The 18,206-nt window shown below is 45.9% G+C and overlaps 1 protein-coding gene across 1 annotated transcript in view; it reads left to right on the top strand.

The window, feature by feature from the left end:
- The first annotated feature begins 299 nt into the window (after positions 1 to 299).
- The window catches only part of RARS1 (arginyl-tRNA synthetase 1), a 30,033-nt gene continuing 12,126 nt past the window's right edge, over positions 300 to 18,206 (top strand). Inside the window, exons 1-6 of the mRNA XM_038740425.1 lie at positions 300 to 373; positions 10,940 to 11,074; positions 14,368 to 14,556; positions 16,262 to 16,373; positions 17,378 to 17,478; positions 17,890 to 18,011. Coding sequence (XP_038596353.1) covers positions 329 to 373; positions 10,940 to 11,074; positions 14,368 to 14,556; positions 16,262 to 16,373; positions 17,378 to 17,478; positions 17,890 to 18,011 — 704 coding nt within the window. The 5' untranslated portion in view covers positions 300 to 328. The remainder of the gene's footprint in view (positions 374 to 10,939; positions 11,075 to 14,367; positions 14,557 to 16,261; positions 16,374 to 17,377; positions 17,479 to 17,889; positions 18,012 to 18,206) is intronic.

The raw sequence follows: 18,206 nt of genomic DNA, 5'->3' as shown, positions 1-18,206 counted from the left end.
ATTGACTCTGCTCTGCAGACGGTAAGCGCTCAATCAATACGAATGAATGAATGTTGGATGGGGGCCGTGTCTATATGTTGCCAAGTTGGACTTCCCCGGCGGTTAGTGCCGTGCTGCGCAGACGGTAAGCGCTCTCAGTCAATACGGTTGAATGAATGAATGAATGAATGAATGAATGAATGAATGAATGAGTGACTGAATGAATGAATGGCCCCGTGGCAGGCGGAGGCGGGGGTTCCGCCGGTGGTGGGGGGGTGGGGGGGGGCGGGTCGGTTGGGCCTCCGGTCCCCCTTCCGCTTCCTGTGTGGCCTTGGCCCGGTCGGAGACGATGGCCGTGCAGGCGGCCCGGTTGTCGGCGAGGCTGCTGCAGCAGGTCAGCCACCAAGGGGCACCGGGGGGGCGGGTCCGCCTTGATTCGCAATATTCACAATGATTATAATAATAATAATAATGATAACGGCATTTATTCAGCGCTTACTATGTGCCGAGCACCGCTGGGGAGGATGCAAGGTGGTGAGGTTGGCCCACGGGGGGGCTCCCAGTCTTCACCCCCGTTTTACAGATGAGGTCACTGGGGCCCAGAGAATAATAATAATAATAATGATGGCACTGATTAAGCGCTTACTATGTGCAGAGCACCGTTCTAAGCGCCGGGGAATTTTAAAAGGCGACCAGGTTGTCCCACGTGGGGCTCCCAGTCTTCACCCCCACTTTACAGATGAGGTCACTGGGGCCCAGAGAATAATAATAATAATGGCACTTACTAAGCGCTTACTATGTGCCAAGCACCGTTCCAAGCGCCGGGGAGGTGACAAGGTGATGAGGTTGGCCCACGTGGAGCTCCCAGTCTTCACCCCCATTTTACAGATGAGGTCATTGGGGCCCAGAGAATAATAATAATAATAATAATAATGGCACTTATTAAGCGCTTACTGTGTGCAAAGCACCGTTCTAACCGCTGGGGAATTTACAAGATGACCAGGTTGTCCCACGTGGGGCTCCCAGTCTTCATCCCCACTTTACAGATGAGGTCAGTGGGGCCCAGAGAATAATACTAATAATAATGATGGCACTTATTAAACGCTTACTATGTGCGAAGCACCGTTCCAAGCGCCGGGGAGGTTATAAGGTGATGAGGTTGGCCCACGGGGGGCTCCCAGTCTTCATCCCCACTTTACAGATGAGGTCAGTGGGGCCCAGAGAATAATACTAATAATAATGATGGTACTTATTAAACGCTTACTATGTGCAAAGCACCGTTCCAAGCGCCGGGGAGGTTACAAGGTGATGAGGTGTCCCACGGGGGCCTCCCAGGCTTCATCCCCATTTTACAGATGAGGCGCAGAGAATAATAATAATAATGATTGATGATGATGGCATTGATTAAGCGCTTACTATGTGCAAAGCACCGTTCTAAGCGCCGGGGAATTTATAAGGTGACCAGGTTGTCCCACGTGGGGCTCACAGTCTTCACCCCCATTTTCCAGATGAGGTCACTGGGGCCCAGAGAATAATAATAATAATAATAATGGCAGGACCTTACAAGGTGATGAGGTTGGCCCACGTGGAGCGCCCAGTCTTCACCCCCCATTTTCCAGATGAGGTCACTGGGGCTCAGAGAACAATAATAATAATAATCATAATAATAATCATAATAATAGCATTTATTAAGCGCTTACTATGTGCAAAGCACCGTTCCAAAAGCCGGGGAGGTTACAAGGTGATGAGGTTGTTCCACGGGGGCCTCCCAGTCTTCAACCCCGTTTTACAGATGAGGCGCAGAGAATAATAATAATAATAATGATGATGGCATTGATTAAGCGCTTACTATGTGCAGAGCACCGTTCTAAGCGCCGGGGAGGTTACAAGGTGATGAGGTTGGCCCCCGGGGGGCTCACAGTCTTCATCCCCACTTTACAGATGAGGTCACTGGGGCCCAGAGAATAATAATAATAATAATGATGATGGCATTTATTAAGTGCTTACTATGGGCAAAGCACCGTTCCAAGCGCCGGGGAGGTTACAAGGTGATGAGGTTGTCCCACGGGGGGCTCCCAAGCTTCACCCCCATTTTCCAGATGAGGTCATTGGGGCCCAGAGAATAATAATAATAATAATAATAATGATGGCACTTATTAAGCGCTTACTGTGTGCAAAGCACCGTTCTAACCGCTGGGGAATTTACAAGATGACCAGGTTGTCCCACGTGGGGCTCCCAGTCTTCATCCCCACTTTACAGATGAGGTCAGTGGGGCCCAGAGAATAATACTAATAATAGTGATGGCACTTATTAAACGCTTACTATGTGCAAAGCACCGTTCCAAGCGCCGGGGAGGTTACAAGGTGATGAGGTTGTCCCACGGGGGGTTCCCAGTCTTCATCCCCACTTTACAGATGAGGTCAGTGGGGCCCAGAGAATAATACTAATAATAATGATGGCACTTATTAAACGCTTACTATGTGCAAAGCACCGTTCCAAGCGCCGGGGAGGTTACAAGGTGATGAGGTTGTCCCACGGGGGGCTCCCAGTCTTCATCCCCATTTTACAGATGAGGCGCAGAAAATAATAATAATAATGATGATGGCACTGATTAAGCGCTTACTATGTGCCGAGCACCGTTCTAAGCGCCGGGGGATTTACAAGATGACCAGGTTGTCCCACGTGGGGCTCACAGTCTTCACCCCCATTTTACAGATGAGGTCACTGGGGCCCAGAGAATAATAATAATAATGGCGCTTACTAAGCGCTTACTATGTGCAAAGCACCGTTCCAAGCGCCGGGGAGGTTACAAGGTGATGAGGTTGTCCCACGGGGCACTCCCAGTCTTCATCCCCATTTTACAGATGAGGCGCAGAGAATAATAATAATAATGATGATGGCATTTATTAAGCGCTTACTATGTGCAAAGCACCGTTCCAAGCGCCGAGGAGGTTACAAGGTGATGAGGTTGGCCCACCTGGAGCTCCCAGTCTTCACCCCCATTTTACAGATGAGGTCACTGGGGCCCAGAGAATAATAATAACAACAATAATAATAATAGCATTTATTAAGTGCTTACTATGTGCAAAGCACCGTTCCAAGCGCCGGGGAGGTTACAAGGTGATGAGGGTGCCCCACGGGGGGCTCCCAGTCTTCATCCCCATTTTACAGATGAGGCGCAGAGAATAATAATAATAATGATGATGGCATTGATTAAGCGCTTACTATGTGCAGAGCACCGTTCTAAGCGCCGGGGAATTTACAAGATGACCAGGTTGTCCCACGTGGGGCTCACAGTCTTCACCCCCATTTTCCAGATGAGGTCACTGGGGCCCAGAGAATAATAATAATAATGGCACTTATTAAGCGCTTACTATGTGCAAAGCACCGTTCTAAGCGCTGGGGAGGATGCAAGGTGATGAGGTTGTCCCCCGGGGGGCTCCCAGGCTTCATCCCCAATTTTACAGATGAGGCCCAGAGAACAATAATAATAATGATGATGGCACTTATTAAGCGCTTACTATGTGCAAAGCACCGTTCTAAGCGCCGGGGAGCTAACAAGGTGATGAGGTTGTCCCACGTGGAGCGCCCAGTCTTCACCCCCCATTTTCCAGATGAGGTTACTGGGGCCCAGAGAATAATAATAATGATGGCACTTATTAAGCGCTTACTATGTGCAAAGCACTGTTCTAAGCGCCGGGGAATTTACAAGATGACCAGGTTGTCCCACGTGGGGCTCCCAGTCTTCATCCCCACTTTACAGATGAGGTCACTGGGGCCCAGAGAATAATAATAATAATAATAATAATAATAATAATAGCATTTATTAAGCGCTTACTATGTGCAAAGCACCGTTCCAAAAGCCGGGGAGGTTACAAGGTGATGAGGTTGTCCCACGGGGGGCTCCCAGTCTTCATCCCCATTTTACAGATGAGGCACAGAGAATAATAATAATAATAATAATAATAGCATTTATTAAGCGCTTACTATGTGCAAAGCACCGTTCCAAAAGCCGGGGAGGTTACAAGGTGATGAGGTTGTCCCACGGGGGGCTCCCAGTCTTCATCCCCATTTTACAGATGAGGCGCAGAGAATAATAATAATAATGATGATGGCATTGATTAAGCGCTTACTATGTGCAAAGCACCGTTCTAAGCGCCGGGGAATTTACAAGATGACCAGGTTGTCTCACGTAGAGCTCCCAGTCTTCACCCCCATTTTCCAGATGAGGTCACTGGGGCCCAGAGAATAATAATAATAATGGTACTTATTAAGCGCTTACTATGTGCAAAGCACCGTTCCAAGCGCCGGGGAGGTTACAAGGTGATGAGGTTGTCCCCCGGGGGGCTCCCAGGCTTCATCCCCAATTTTACAGATGAGGCCCAGAGAACAATAATAATAATGATGGTGGCACTTATTAAGCGCTTACTATGTGCAAAGCACCGTTCTAAGTGCCGGGGAGCTAACAAGGTGATGAGGTTGTCCCACGTGGAGCGCCCAGTCTTCACCCCCCATTTTCCAGATGAGGTTACTGGGGCCCAGAGAATAATAATAATGATGGCACTTATTAAGCGCTTACTATGTGCAAAGCACTGTTCTAAGCGCCGGGGAATTTACAAGATGACCAGGTTGTCCCACGTGGGGCTCCCAGTCTTCATCCCCACTTTACAGATGAGGTCACTGGGGCCCAGAGAATAATAATAATAATAATGATGGCATTTATTAAGCGCTTACTATGTGCCGAGCACCGTTCTAAGCGCCGGGGAGCTTACAAGGTGATGAGGTTGGCCCACGTGGAGCTCCCAGTCTTCATCCCCATTTTCCAGAGGAGGTCACTGGGGCCCAGAGAATAATAATAATAATAATGATGGCATTTATTAAGCGCTTACTATGTGCCAAGCACCGTCCTAAGCACCGGGGAGGTTACAAGGTGATGAGGTTGGCCCCCGGGGGGCTCCCGGGCTTCATCCCCGTTTTCCAGATGAGGTCACTGGGGCCCAGAGAATAATAATAATAATAATAATGATGATGATGGCATTTATTAAGCGCTTACTATGTGCAAAGCACCGTTCTAAGCGCCTGGGAGGTTACAAGGTGATGAGGTTGTCCCACGGGGGGCTCCCAGGCTTCACCCCGATTTTACAGATGAGGTCACTGGGGCCCAGAGAATAATAATAATAATAATAATGGCATTTATTAAGCGCTTACTATGTGCCGAGCACCGTTCCAAGCGCGGGGGAGGTTACAAGGTGATGAGGTTGTCCCACCTGGAGCTCCCAGTCTTCACCCCCATTTTACAGATGAGGTCACTGGGGCCCAGAGAATAATACTAATAATAATGATGGCACTTATTAAACGCTTACTATGTGCAAAGCACCGTTCTAAGCGGTGGGGAATTTACAAGGTGACTAGGTTGTCCCACGTGGGGCTCGCAGTCTTCATCCCCATTTTACAGATGAGGTCACGGGCCCAGAGAAGCGAAGTGATTCGCCCAAAGTCACACAGCTGACAATTGGCGGAGCCGGGATTAGAACCCATGACCTCTGACTCCAAAGCCCGGGCTCTTTCCATTGAGCCACGCTGCTTCTCTGATAATGATAATAATGTCGATATTTGTTAAGCGCTCACTATGTGCCAAGCACTGTTCTAAGCGATGGGGGGGGGCGGGGAATACAAGGAAATCAAAGTTGTCCCACGTGGGGTTCCCAGTCTTCATCCCCATTTAATAATAACAACAATGGCATTTATTAAGAGAAGCAGCGTGTCTCAGTGTTGTGAGCTCAGGCTTTGGAGTCAGTGATCATGGGTTCAAATTCTGACTCCCCCACTAGTCAGCTGTGTGACTTTGGGCAAGTCACTTCACTTCTCTGGGCCTCAGTTCCCTCATCTGGAAAATGGGGATGAAGACTGTGAGCCCCCATGGGACAACCTGATCACCTTGTAGCCCCCCAGCACTTAGAACAGTGCTTTGCACATAGTAAGCACTTAACAAATGCCATTATTATTATTATTACTATGTGCAAAGCACTGTTCTAAGCGCTGGGAGGGAAGCAGTGTGGCTCAATGGAAAGAGCACGGGCTTGGGAGTCAGAGGCCATGGGTTCAAATCGCCACTCTGCCAACTGTCAGCTGTGTGACTTTGGGCAAGTCACTTCACTTCTGTGGGCCTCAGTGACCTCATCTGTAAAATGGGGATTAAGACTGTGAGCCCACGTGGGACGACCTGATCACCTTGTATCCTCCCAGCACTTAGAACAGTGCTTTGCATGTAGTAAGTGCTTAACAAATGCCATTATTGTTATTATTATTATTATTATTATTATTATTATTATGTGCAAAGCACTGTTCTAAGCGCTGGGAGGGAAGCAGTGTGGATCAATGGAAAGAGCACGGGTTTGGGAGTCAGAGGCCGTGGGTTCAAATCCCCACTCTGCCAGTTGTCATTTGGGTGACTTTGGGCAAGTCACTTAACTTCTCTGTGCCTCAGTTACCTCATCTGGAAAATGGGGATGAAGACCATGAGCCCCACGAGGGACAACCTGATCACCTTGATTCCTCCCCAGTGCTTAGAACAGTGCTTGGCACATAGTATTCATTCATTCAATCATATTTATTGAGCACTTACTGTGTGCAGAGCACTGTACAAAGCGCTTGGGAAGTACAAGTTGGCAACATATAGAGACGGTCCCTACCCAACAGTGGGCATAGAAGCGCTTAACAAATGCCTTCATTATTATTATTATTGTTATTATTATTATTATTATTATTATTATTACAAGGTGATCAGGTTGTCCCACAGGGGGCTCACAATCTTAATCCCTGTTTTCCAGATGAGGGAACTGAGGCCCAGAGAAGTGAAGTGACTTGCCCAAAGTCACACAGCTGAAAATTGGTGGAGCTCGAATTTGAACCCATGACCTCTGACTCCAAATAAGCGTTTAGTCCAGTGCAAGCGCTTAGTACAGTGCTCTGTGCACAGTAAGCGCTCAGTAAATACGATTGAATGAATGAAAGCCCGGGCTCTTTCCACTGACCCATGCTGCTTCTCCTTTGACAGATGATCTTTGATCTCATTGGACAGATGAGGTCATTCATTCAATCGTATTTATTGAGCGCTTACTGTTTTGTTGTCTTGTCTCCCTCTTCTAGACTGTGAGCCCATTGGAGGGTAGGGACCTTCCCTATATGTTGCCGGCTTAAATGTGACTGAATACGAGTCTTTATATGAGTTTCCAGTGAATGTAATCCCCCGATTGATCAATCAATCAATCAGTCATATTTATTGAGTGCTTACTGTGTGCAGAGCACTGTACTAAGCGCTTGGGAAGTACAAGTTGGCAACATATAGAGACGGTCCCTACCCAACAGTGGGCTTACCACTATCCCCTCAAGTAAAGGCTGCCCCATCCATTCTCCCCCTACCCCCCTACCCCCACATACACTTCCACAGAGGAGCAGCCTGGCCTAGTGGATAGAACACGGGCCCGGGAATCAGAAGGACCTGGGTTCTAAACCTGCCCCCACTGCTTTTCTGCCGTGGGACCTCGGGCAAGTCACTTCTCTTGTCTGTGCCTCAGTTGCTTCATCTGTAGAGGAGGATTGGGAGTGTCAGCCCAGAGACTATGTCCAACCTGATTAACTCGTTTCTACCCCAGCGCTTAAAATAGTGCATGGCCCATAGTAAGTGCTTCATGAGCCCCCTCCTTCCTCTCCCCCTTCCCATCCTCCGCCTTACCTCCTTCCCCTCCCCACAGCACCTGTATATATGTATATATGTTTGTACAGATTTATTACTCTATTTATTTTACTTGTACATATTCTATTTATTTTATAGTGTTAATATGTTTTGTTGTTTGTCTCCCCCTTCTAGACTGTGAGCCTGCTGTTGGGTAGGGACCGTCTATATGTTGCCAACTTGTGCTTTCCAAGCACTTAGTACAATGCTCTGCACACAGTAAGCGCTCAATAAATATGATTGAATGAATGAATCTTGCCAACTTGTACTTCCGAAGCGCTTAGTACAGTGCTGTGCACACAGTAAGCGCTCAATAAATACGAATGAATGAATGTGTGCAGAGCACTGTACTAAGCGCTTGGGAAGTCCAAGTTGGCAACATAAAAAGACGGTCCCTAACCAACAATGGGCTCATAGTCTAGAAGTGGGAGACAGACAACAAAGCAAAACAGGTCACTGAGGCCTAGTTCTAGACTGTGAGCCCGCTGTTGGGTAGGGACTGTCTCTATCTGTTGCCGACTTGGACTTCCCAAGCGCTTAGTGCTGTGCTCTGCACACAGTAAGCGCTCAATAAATACGATTGAATGCATGAATTGTGGCTCAGTGGAAAGAGCACGGGCTTTGGAGTCAGAGGTCATGGGTTCGAATCCCGGCTCTGCCACATGTCTGCTTTGTGACATTGGGCAAGTCACTTAACTTCTCTGAGCCTCAGTTACCTAATCTGTAAAATGGGGATTAATACTGTGAGCCCCACGTGGGACAACCTGATGATGATGATGGCATTTACTAAGTGCTTACTATGTGCAAAGCACTGTTCTAAGTGCTGGGGAGATTACAAGGTGATCAGGTTGGCCCACGGGGGGCTCACAGTCTTAATCCCCATTTTTACAGATGAGGTAACTGAGGCCCGGAGAAGTTAAGTGACTTGCCCAAAGTCACATAGCTGACAACTGGCGGAGCCGGGACTTGAACCCATGACCTCTGACTCCAAATCCCGGGCTCTTTCCACTGAGCCATGCTGCTTTGCTAACCTGATCACCCTGTACCCCCCCCCAGTGCTTAGAACAGTGCTTTGCACATAGTAAGCGCTTAACAAATGCCATTATTATTATTATGAATGAATGAATGAATGACTTGCCCAAAGTCACCCAGATGACAAGCGGCGGAGCCGGGATTAGAACCCACAACCTCTGACTCCCAAGCCCGGGCTCTTGCCACTGAGCCACGCTGCTTAAGCGGCAGCAAATGCACTGCTGATCTGGGGGAGAATAATAATAAAAATGATAATGGCGTTTGTTAAGTGCTTACTATGTGCTAAGCCGTGGGGTAGATGCAAGGTAATCAGGCTATCCCCTGTGGGGCTCACAGGCTTCATCCCCATTTGACAGATGAGATAACTGAGGCCCAGAGAAGTGAAATGACATGTCCAAAGTCACTCAGCTGACAGGCGGCGGAGTCGAGATTGAAAACCATGACCTCTGACTCCCAAGCCTGGGCTCTTGCCACCGGTAATAATAATAATAATAGTAATAATGGTATTTGTTAGGCGCTTACTATGTGCAAAGCACTGTTCTAAGCGCTGGGGAGGTTACAAGGTGATCAGGTTATCAATCAATCATATTGAGCGCTTACTATGTGCAGAGCACTGTACTAAGCGCTTGGGAAGTACAAATTGGCAACATATAGAGACAGTCCCTACCCAACAGTGGGCTCACAGTCTAAAAGGGGGAGACAGAGAACAAAACCAAACATACTAACAAAATAAATAAATAGAATAGATATGTACAAGTAAAATAAATAAATAAATAAATAGAGTAATAAATATGTACAAACATATACATATATACAGGTGCTGTGGGGAAGGGAAGGAGGTAAGATGGGGGGGATGCAGAGGGGGACGAGGGGGAGAGGAAGGAAGGGGCTCAGTCTGGGAAGGCCTCTTGGAGGAGGTGAGCTCTCAGCAGGGCCTTGAAGGGGTTGTCCCATGGGGGGGTTCGCAGTTTCAATCCCCATTTTACAGATGAGGTAACTGAGGCACAGAGAAGTTAAGTGACTTGCCCAAAGTCACACAGCTGACCGCTGGTGGAGCCGGGATTTGAACCCATGACGTCTGACTCCAAAGCCCGTGCTCTTTCCACGGGGCCACGCTGCTTCTCAAGAAGGGGAGAAGGGGAACTCAGGGGAGGCAGTGGAGATAAGGCTGGGGAGGGGCTGAGGAGGAGGAGGAGGAGGAGGAACGTGCAGGCAAGGGAAGTTTAAATGGCTGCCGGAAGGGCGAAGGGCATGGGATCTCCCCCTTTATCATCGGGAGGAGTGAAAGGAGCCCAGGCTTGTGAGAGAAAACCTTGAAGGGGAGTGGAGCATGCGCTTCCTTCGTTCATTCAATCGTATTTATTGAGCGCTGACTGGGTGAGGAGCACTGTACTAAGCGTTTGGAAAGCATTTATGAGAAACGGCTTTGCTTAATAATTAATTAATAATGGCATTTATTAAGCGCTTACTATGTGCAAAGCACTGTTCTAAGCACTGGGGAGGTTACAGGGTCATCGGGTTGTCCTACGGGGGGCTCACAGTCTTCCTCCCCATTTTACAGATGGGGTCACTGAGGCCCAGAGAAGTGAAGTGACTTGCCCAAAGTCACACAGCTGACAACTGGTGGAGCCGGGATTTGAACCCATGACCTCTGACTCCAAAGCCCGTGCTCTTTCCACTGAGCCACGCTGCTTCTCTGCTTAGTGGAAAAAGCCCGGGCTTGGGAGTCAGAAGTCGTGGGTTCTAGTCCCGGCTCCGCCACTTGTCTGCTGTGTGACTTGGCTTCTCCGTGCCTGTTACCTCATCTGGAAAATGGGGATTAATAATAATAATTATGGTGTTTGTTATGCCCTTTCCATGTGCTAAGCACTGCTCTACTGTGAGCCCCTCGTGGGACAACCTGCTTATCTTGTATCTACCCCAGCGCTTAGAACAGTGCTTGGCACTTAGCGCTTCATGAATACCACTATTATTATTATCGTTATTATTACAATACAGCAAAAAAGGGAGACAGTCCCTGCCCACTTGCTGAGTCAAGCAGGTTGGTCTTCCGCATCAGCTTCAACTAGACTTCCCTTTTGGCTGAAATGTTGCAGTGAGGAAGTTCAGATTATCATTAGGCTAAAAATTGCGTTGTTACACTATACTAGATGAATGCGACATGCCCCGATCTGCCTGTTTTTCTTACTTAGGAGAAAGAGATTAAATTTCTGACCACCGAAATCGATCGATTGAAAAACTTTGGAAGTTTAGGAATTTCTCCGGGTGTGGAGCAGCTGCGAGACGAAAACACAAAGCTCAAGTATAGACTGAACGTGCTCCGAAAGGTAAGTGCTTAATCATCCGGAGTTGAGGGAGGAGGTGGTAGTTTATGAGCTGTTGGATTGTGCGGAAAATATGCCAGATGGGTTTTGTGACAGAGAGAAGGAAAGATTTTGATTTAGTGTTTTTTCTTTGTTCAAGGTCTCCTCAAACTGGGCCTTTGACACAGTCAGAAGGTCATGTTCTCTGCCTGTGACATGTGGAAAGTTGCATTTTGAAACTCAGCATCTTTCAGGATTCTCTGACTTCTTTTCAGGAGGGAAGTTGTGCTGAGTCTGTTTCATTTTTCCCTTGTCTTGCCTCCATGGGTATATAATTACAGGGTTGAGTACATACTTGAAGGAGGATGCATTTAGAGAAGAGATGACCTAATGGACCAATTTTCTCAATTATAAAGAGGTGTTTTTGTACACTGATGTCACAAAAGTGCTCATTTGCTAATTAAAAAGACCAGCTAGTTCACAGTCTGGGAGGACATTTTGGGGGACTTAGTAGAATAGGAGACACGCAAATCACTCAGTAGATAAAGGTTTTGATCTGATGTGTTAACTACAGGTTTAGATCCAGATTTTATCATAAAAATATGTTTTTGTTATTATTTCCTTCATCAGCTTGTTTCAGGCCCCAGAGGGAAAGAGTGGGGCAGTTTCAGCTGTGCGCTCAAAGTTTCAAAATAACAAGTGTAAGGATTATTTATTTTGCGGTGGGGCGGGGAAACGACTTTAAGTTGCTGTGACAGGTTTCTCTGACAGAGAGAGAATAGGGGTTTTTTTTTTATAAAACTAAGGAAACAATTAAATATCGAAATTTGGAGATAGGAAGCGAAATGCCACCCTCATTGGATTGTCGACTGAATTGATAATTACAAATTTACTCCAAAAGTCATACAATCCTGAGAAGAATTTGGATTCTCCATGGACTAAATTCAGGGCTGCTTTGCTGTATATGTCAGTCAGGATCAATTCCGGCCATCTGGTATCTATAAGGATCGAAGGAAGGTGTGGACCTAGAAATTCACTTAGTAGTCCATCAATAAGGTCAAATGAGCTTTAACGATTAAAGCCGATTGAGCTGCACCCACAAGTCAGCAAGCCAAACAAATAGGATATTATTTGGAACACAAATAGAGAAGTACAACACAATCAGTTTTGCCAGAAAACCTCTCTTCTACCTCCCCATCAGCTCAATCAAGGGGACGTGGACAGCTTTGAATAGTTTAATCGTTGTCTCCCTCACCAAACCTTGTAAGGGGCAGGGGGGCCAGAACAGACCTCCTTCCACCTTTTGTCAAGACCAGGCAGAGGCACGGCTCCCCTCGGGACCACCCCCTAACCAGGTCAGATGTCAGCCTCCTTTTTTTCTGGAGCATGTAGTTTCCTCCTTTTCTTACCAATAACTCTCTGGCAGACCTTCAACACGTTCTTTTGGATGGCCCAAGACTGGTCATAATTCAGCCCTCCCTACAAAAATAAAGCAGCCTAAATATGAATATGAAAAATTTACAAAAGCTACTAACCAGTGACCAATCTGTGATCATATTTGTAGGATTTTTGTAAGACAATTCTCTTGCCCAGAAGGGCAGTCCTACACTCACATGTGCCTGTGAGCTCACATATGCGTGCCTACAAGCACAGGCTCGCACACGCACAATGTTTTCGGCTATAGCCATCTCCACTAAGTAAGGAAGTGGTTTCTGAATATTCCAGAGGAGATAAGGAGTCTGTCAGCTTTATTCTTTTCCATAGATTGACAGTATGACAAAAGCTATGAGAGATATTCTAACATGCATGCAGAACATGTAGCTCTCTGTATACTCTAGCTAGCATGCTCTCCTCTCCAGATTCTCCTCCAGTCTCTCTGGCTGCTCATTCCTAAGTCTCTTTTGCCAGATCCTCCTCTCCTTCCCGTTCTTGAACTGTGAGAGTCACTTTCAGTTCTCCAACTACCCCACTCCCTTAGAGAACCCTTGTGCTCTTACTGCCTCAGCTACTATTTCCGTGCAGACAATTCCCAAATCTACACCTCCAGCTCTGACCTGTCTTCTTCACTGAAGTCTCCTGCTTTCAGACCCTTCCTGGATGTTCTTTGAACACTTCAAACTTAGCATGTCTCCTCATCTTTTCTCCCCCCGGCCCCCACCACCATGTCTCTTCTCCCCCTCAACTTTGCCATCATTGTAGACTACATCACCATTTTCCATGTTTTACAAGCCCATTAACCTTGGCATTATCCTCAACATTGTCTCTCATTCAGTTCACATAGTCTGTCACCAGATCCGTTTCCCCCTCCCCCATTCCTCTCCATCCAAACTGTTGTGATGCTGGTCCAAAATCTTGTCATTCCTTGCCTCGATTACTGCATCAGCTTCCTTGCTCACCTCCTTGTCTCTAGTCTCTCCCCACTCGATTCTGGTGCACGGGGCCACGTCTTTCCTCTCCTCAGAAACCTTTAATGGCTGCCCATCCATCTCCACATCATTAAACAAAAGTTCCTTACCCTCAGCTTTAAGGCACTCAGTCATCTCTTCCCCCTCCTACCGGACCTCACAAATCTACTATAACCCAACCCACACACTTTGCTCTTCTAACTCCGACCTGCTCAACTGAATCTTGATGTTGCCCACTCGTCCTACCCCTTGCTTACGTCCTCCATTTGGCTTGGAACTCCTTCTCCCTTTGTATCCAACAGACTACCACTTTCACCATCTTCAAGCCCGACTAGTATGTCTCCTCCAAGAGGCCTTCTCTGACTAACCCTTCATTCCCCATCCTATTTACTCTCCCCTTTGTCACCTATGCACTTAGGTCTGTAACCTTTAATCACTGTAATACTCACCCCACCCTAGCCCTGAAGCATTTAGGCCCATATCCTTAAACCTCTGCACTTTCCTCGACTGAAATTGAATTTTAATGTCTGCCATTGGTACTAGAGTGTTAACTCCTTGAGGGCAGGGGTTTTGTCTACCAACCCTCTCCCAAATGCTTATACAGTGCTCTGCACCCAGGAAGCACTCAACTAATTCCATTCTTTAGTTGAAAGAAAGGTCAGTTTGCAGTGCACCCCCTGAAGGAAATGTCCACATCAGGCCTGACACCTTTCAGACACTTGAAAATACTGTACTGTGGGAGCATTTTACTTTTTCTTTTTAGACTAGGTCCACTCAGTCGACCAATAGTATTTATTGAGAGGTTACTGGAAACAGAGCGTTGTAATAAGCCCTCGGGAGAATACAGACGGAACCAGTGAAGTTGTTTATCTACAGCTACTTACACTTGACTTTGTCTCTCTCTGCCCACAGAGTCTTCAAGAAGAAAGGAATAAACCCACTAAAAGCATGATCAACATCAATAGCCGCTTACAAGAAGTCTTTGGTTATGCTATCAAGGCTGCATATCCAGATTTGGAAAACCCTCCCTTGGCAGTCACACCAAGCCAGCAGTCCAAGTTTGGAGATTATCAATGTAACAGTGCTATGAGCATCACACAGGTATGCTGGGAGAATGGAGACCAGAAGAGACTTTGTATAATGAGGGAATAAAAAGTTTTGTAACTTTTGGATTGCATTTCAACTGTGAGCTCCAGTTGCTCTTTCTTTCAGATTATTCTCCCTAATAATATTTTCAAAATGTGTATAATCTCTAAGAGGTAGTTTAGAACTTTCGACATATGAGTAAATTATGTTCTGCAACATCAGTGATCATTATACAATCTAGTGAGCACATGCCTCTGAGAACCTAGAATTCCTTTCCTTTTTGACATCTTTAACTGACCAAAACTTGTTTCTCATAGTAACACCCCTGTATAGCAATGAACGCTAACCAAGCTATTTCCCCCTGCATGCATTTTGTGGATAAATAAAATATCCATGCAAAGTAGCACGGCCTAGTAGATAGAGCGTGGCATGGGAGTCAGAAGGACTTGGATTCTAATCCCAGCTCTGCCACTTGTCTGCTGTGTGACCTTGGGTAACTCACTTCTCTGTGCCTCAGGGTCCTTATCTGTAAAATGGGAATTGAAACCATGAGCCCCATGTGGGACTGTGTCCAAACTTGATTAGCTTGTGTCTACTACAGAGCTTAGTACAGTGTCTGGCACATAGTAAGCACATAACAAATACCATTTAAAAAATTGCTTTGTGGGAAGAGCACAGGACTGGGAATCAGAAGACTTGGTTCTAATCCCAACTCTGCCATGTACCTACTTTGTGGACTTGGGCAAAGCCGCTTAACTTCCTTTGTGCTTCAGATTCCTCGTCTGTAAAATGGGGATTAAATACTTGTTTTCCCTTCCCTGTAATATGTATAACCCCCATGGGGCCAGGACTGTCCAACCTGATTATCTTGTATTTACCCCAGCTCTTAGTACAGTTCTTGGCACATAGTAACCTCTTATCAAATATCACAGTGATTTTTATTTGGGACAGGGTTTGTGTCTGACCTGATGGTATTGTCTCTACCCCAGTGCTTAGTAATAATTGCAGTTATGATATTAAGAACCCACGTGCCAAGCACTGCCCTAAGCAGTGGGTAGAGACAAGATTGGCAGGTCACTAGTGCAGAGTAGGTCCTTAACAAATATTATTATTACTATCATTATTATTGTTATTATTACTGTTTCCCATGCCATATATGGTCTGATGACGGGGGCATTAGCCACAGAAGCTATTCTTAGAGAATATAATTCCTTGGAGAAATTAAACTTGCATGATTCCTGTCATGTTCAAACTCTACATGTTAACAGCTACTCTTGTCTGAGTATTGACTAAGATCAGTTGCTTTTGGATAAGAATGTTTTTCCTCTTTGGTCACAAATCATGCTTCCCTGGTAGGAGTAATATTTCCATCTCCACAATGTTGCCCTGCTCTGGTTTGGGCTGTTTTATGGCATGAAAATAGTAAGAAGTTACATTTTCTAGTGAATTGGAATATGATCATGAAGGAAAACTAGTGGCCACCCAAAAATGAGTGAAATCACTGGACTCTTGTCCATCATTTTCAGCTGTACAACTGGTACAACATTTATGAGCAGGAATGTACCCAAGAGACAGGACTTTTTGGCCTCTGCTTTTTGATGGAGCTTATTTGAAAGGAACGTAATGGCCCTTGCCAGGTTATATCGGTCGTGATTTCTTATTGTTTTATGTATAGTTTGCTCTAAGTTTTATTGTACTGAGTTGAGCAATTGCATTTCAGATGCTGCAGAAAACAAAGGAACAGAAAGTAAACCCAAGAGAAATTGCAGAAATGATTACCAGAAATCTTCCAGAAAATGATTACATCGACAAAGTTGAGATTGCTGGTCCTGGTATGAAACTGTGTTGTAGTTCCTTAAGTAGTTTACTGCTGAGGAGCCTTTGACGACACTCTCCATAGCTTGTGTAGGATAGACCTTTCATTGGACTTAGAAATGAATTAGATTGTAATAAATCTTAGTTGAGTGTTACATATCTTACTAATGGTGAGTTTTGTGGAGTTGGTTGCTTCTTTTGAACTCACTGTTTGGGAACTGTGTTTCAATAGAGAAGTCAAGAATTCTCTGTAGTCTTTCCCCTCACCCCCACACCCACAATGAAGCGATCATGAAAGATCAGGCTGGAAAAAAATATAGTCCTCAGGCTGGATCTAGCCTGCTCTGAGCCAGAAACTTCTGCCTTCAGTAGCTCTTGTCTACTTCCAAAGCAGTAACTCTCCAATGTGCCACAGCCCTGAAAAGCAGTGGAGCCTGGTGGAAAGACCACAAGGCTGGAAATCAGGAGACCTGGGTTCTGGTTCTGGCTCTGGCTCTTCCACTTGCCTGCCATGTGGCCTTGGACTAGTCACTTCACTTCTCTGTCCCTCAGGCTCCTTATCTGTAAAAATGGGGATTCATTGCCTGTTGTCCTTTAGACTTTGTGGCAGGGACTGTGTCGGATCTGAGTAGTCTGCCCTTAGCACAGTGCTTGGCCCAAGGTAAGCACCACAGTGATTATTAACAGTGGTGTGAGGAGGCTACTGATTTCGTTCCAAGCCTGGAAGGAGCCACCTAACTGGAGGTGGCATCAAAATCCACCCCTTCACTCCTCACCAGAGGTGAGCAATTCTCAACAGCCTCCCCGACTGGGCAGTGGAGTTAACGTTGCCAAGGAAAATGGAGAAAAGGGTCAGTGCTCCTCACCGTCGTCAGGTGTATGGGAATTCAGACTTTTTTGTTTCATTCCTGGCGCCCCGCTGAATTGAATTTTTTGTGCCTCGTAATCAAAAGAATGAAATAATCCGATACATCCTGTTCAACACTGTTCAACCTGTAAAATACTTTGTTTTTGACCTCAGGTTTTATAAATGTCCACCTAAGAAAGAGTTTTGTATCAAAACAACTCACTAATCTGTTGGTGAATGGAGTTCAGCCACCTGCTCTGGGGGAGATAAAAAAGGTATTTTCCCAGCTTTTGATTGAAGCCTCAGCCATTTGTTGGCATAGAAATGAAAAGACACCACTGTGATCTGTCATAACTTTCATTTCTCTGCGTTTAGATTAGATCACCTAAATTTGATTTGAAGCAACTATGTGGAGTAACGATTGGCTATTATATCTTGCAGTCATCCATGAACAATGAACATCTGACAATTCTCATAAAATAATTGTATCATCCATCAACTCCACGTACAACCAACTCCTGGAGATTTAAATCTTTGAGGCTTAAATTGGAAGGCCTCCTTATCACCTAAAATTTATGTTCATTTTTTAAAGTGGTTCTTTACATCTATTCATAATGCAAGGGGTATGTTTCTTTTGGGACCATACGTACCTAGTGCTTAATATTTTTCTTTGTTCTCCACTGCAGGTTGTAGTTGACTTTTCTTCTCCAAACATCGCCAAAGAGATGCACGTTGGGCACCTGAGATCCACAATCATCGGAGACAGTATGTGCCGGCTCTTTGAGTTTGTGGGCTATGATGTCCTGAGGTAGGGATCTCTTCCCTGGTTTGTGAATCATTTCCCGTATTGCCTTTGGAGACTGCTGAGCTTCTCTGTCTAGCGAGGTTGAACTGTTAGGGTTTAAGCCTTGCATATCAATCTAGTCACTAATTCCAGAGAGAAGTGCACTGAAAAAAATATCCATGTAAATTCCTCTGTTGATAGATCAATTAGTCATTTTAC

The sequence above is a fragment of the Tachyglossus aculeatus genome, chromosome X1 (assembly GCF_015852505.1).
Source record: "Tachyglossus aculeatus isolate mTacAcu1 chromosome X1, mTacAcu1.pri, whole genome shotgun sequence".
In the NCBI taxonomy this organism is placed as follows: Eukaryota; Metazoa; Chordata; class Mammalia; order Monotremata; family Tachyglossidae; genus Tachyglossus; species Tachyglossus aculeatus.
The sequence above is the reverse complement of the archived record's forward strand: the minus strand, read 5'-3'. Positions and strand labels throughout refer to the sequence as shown.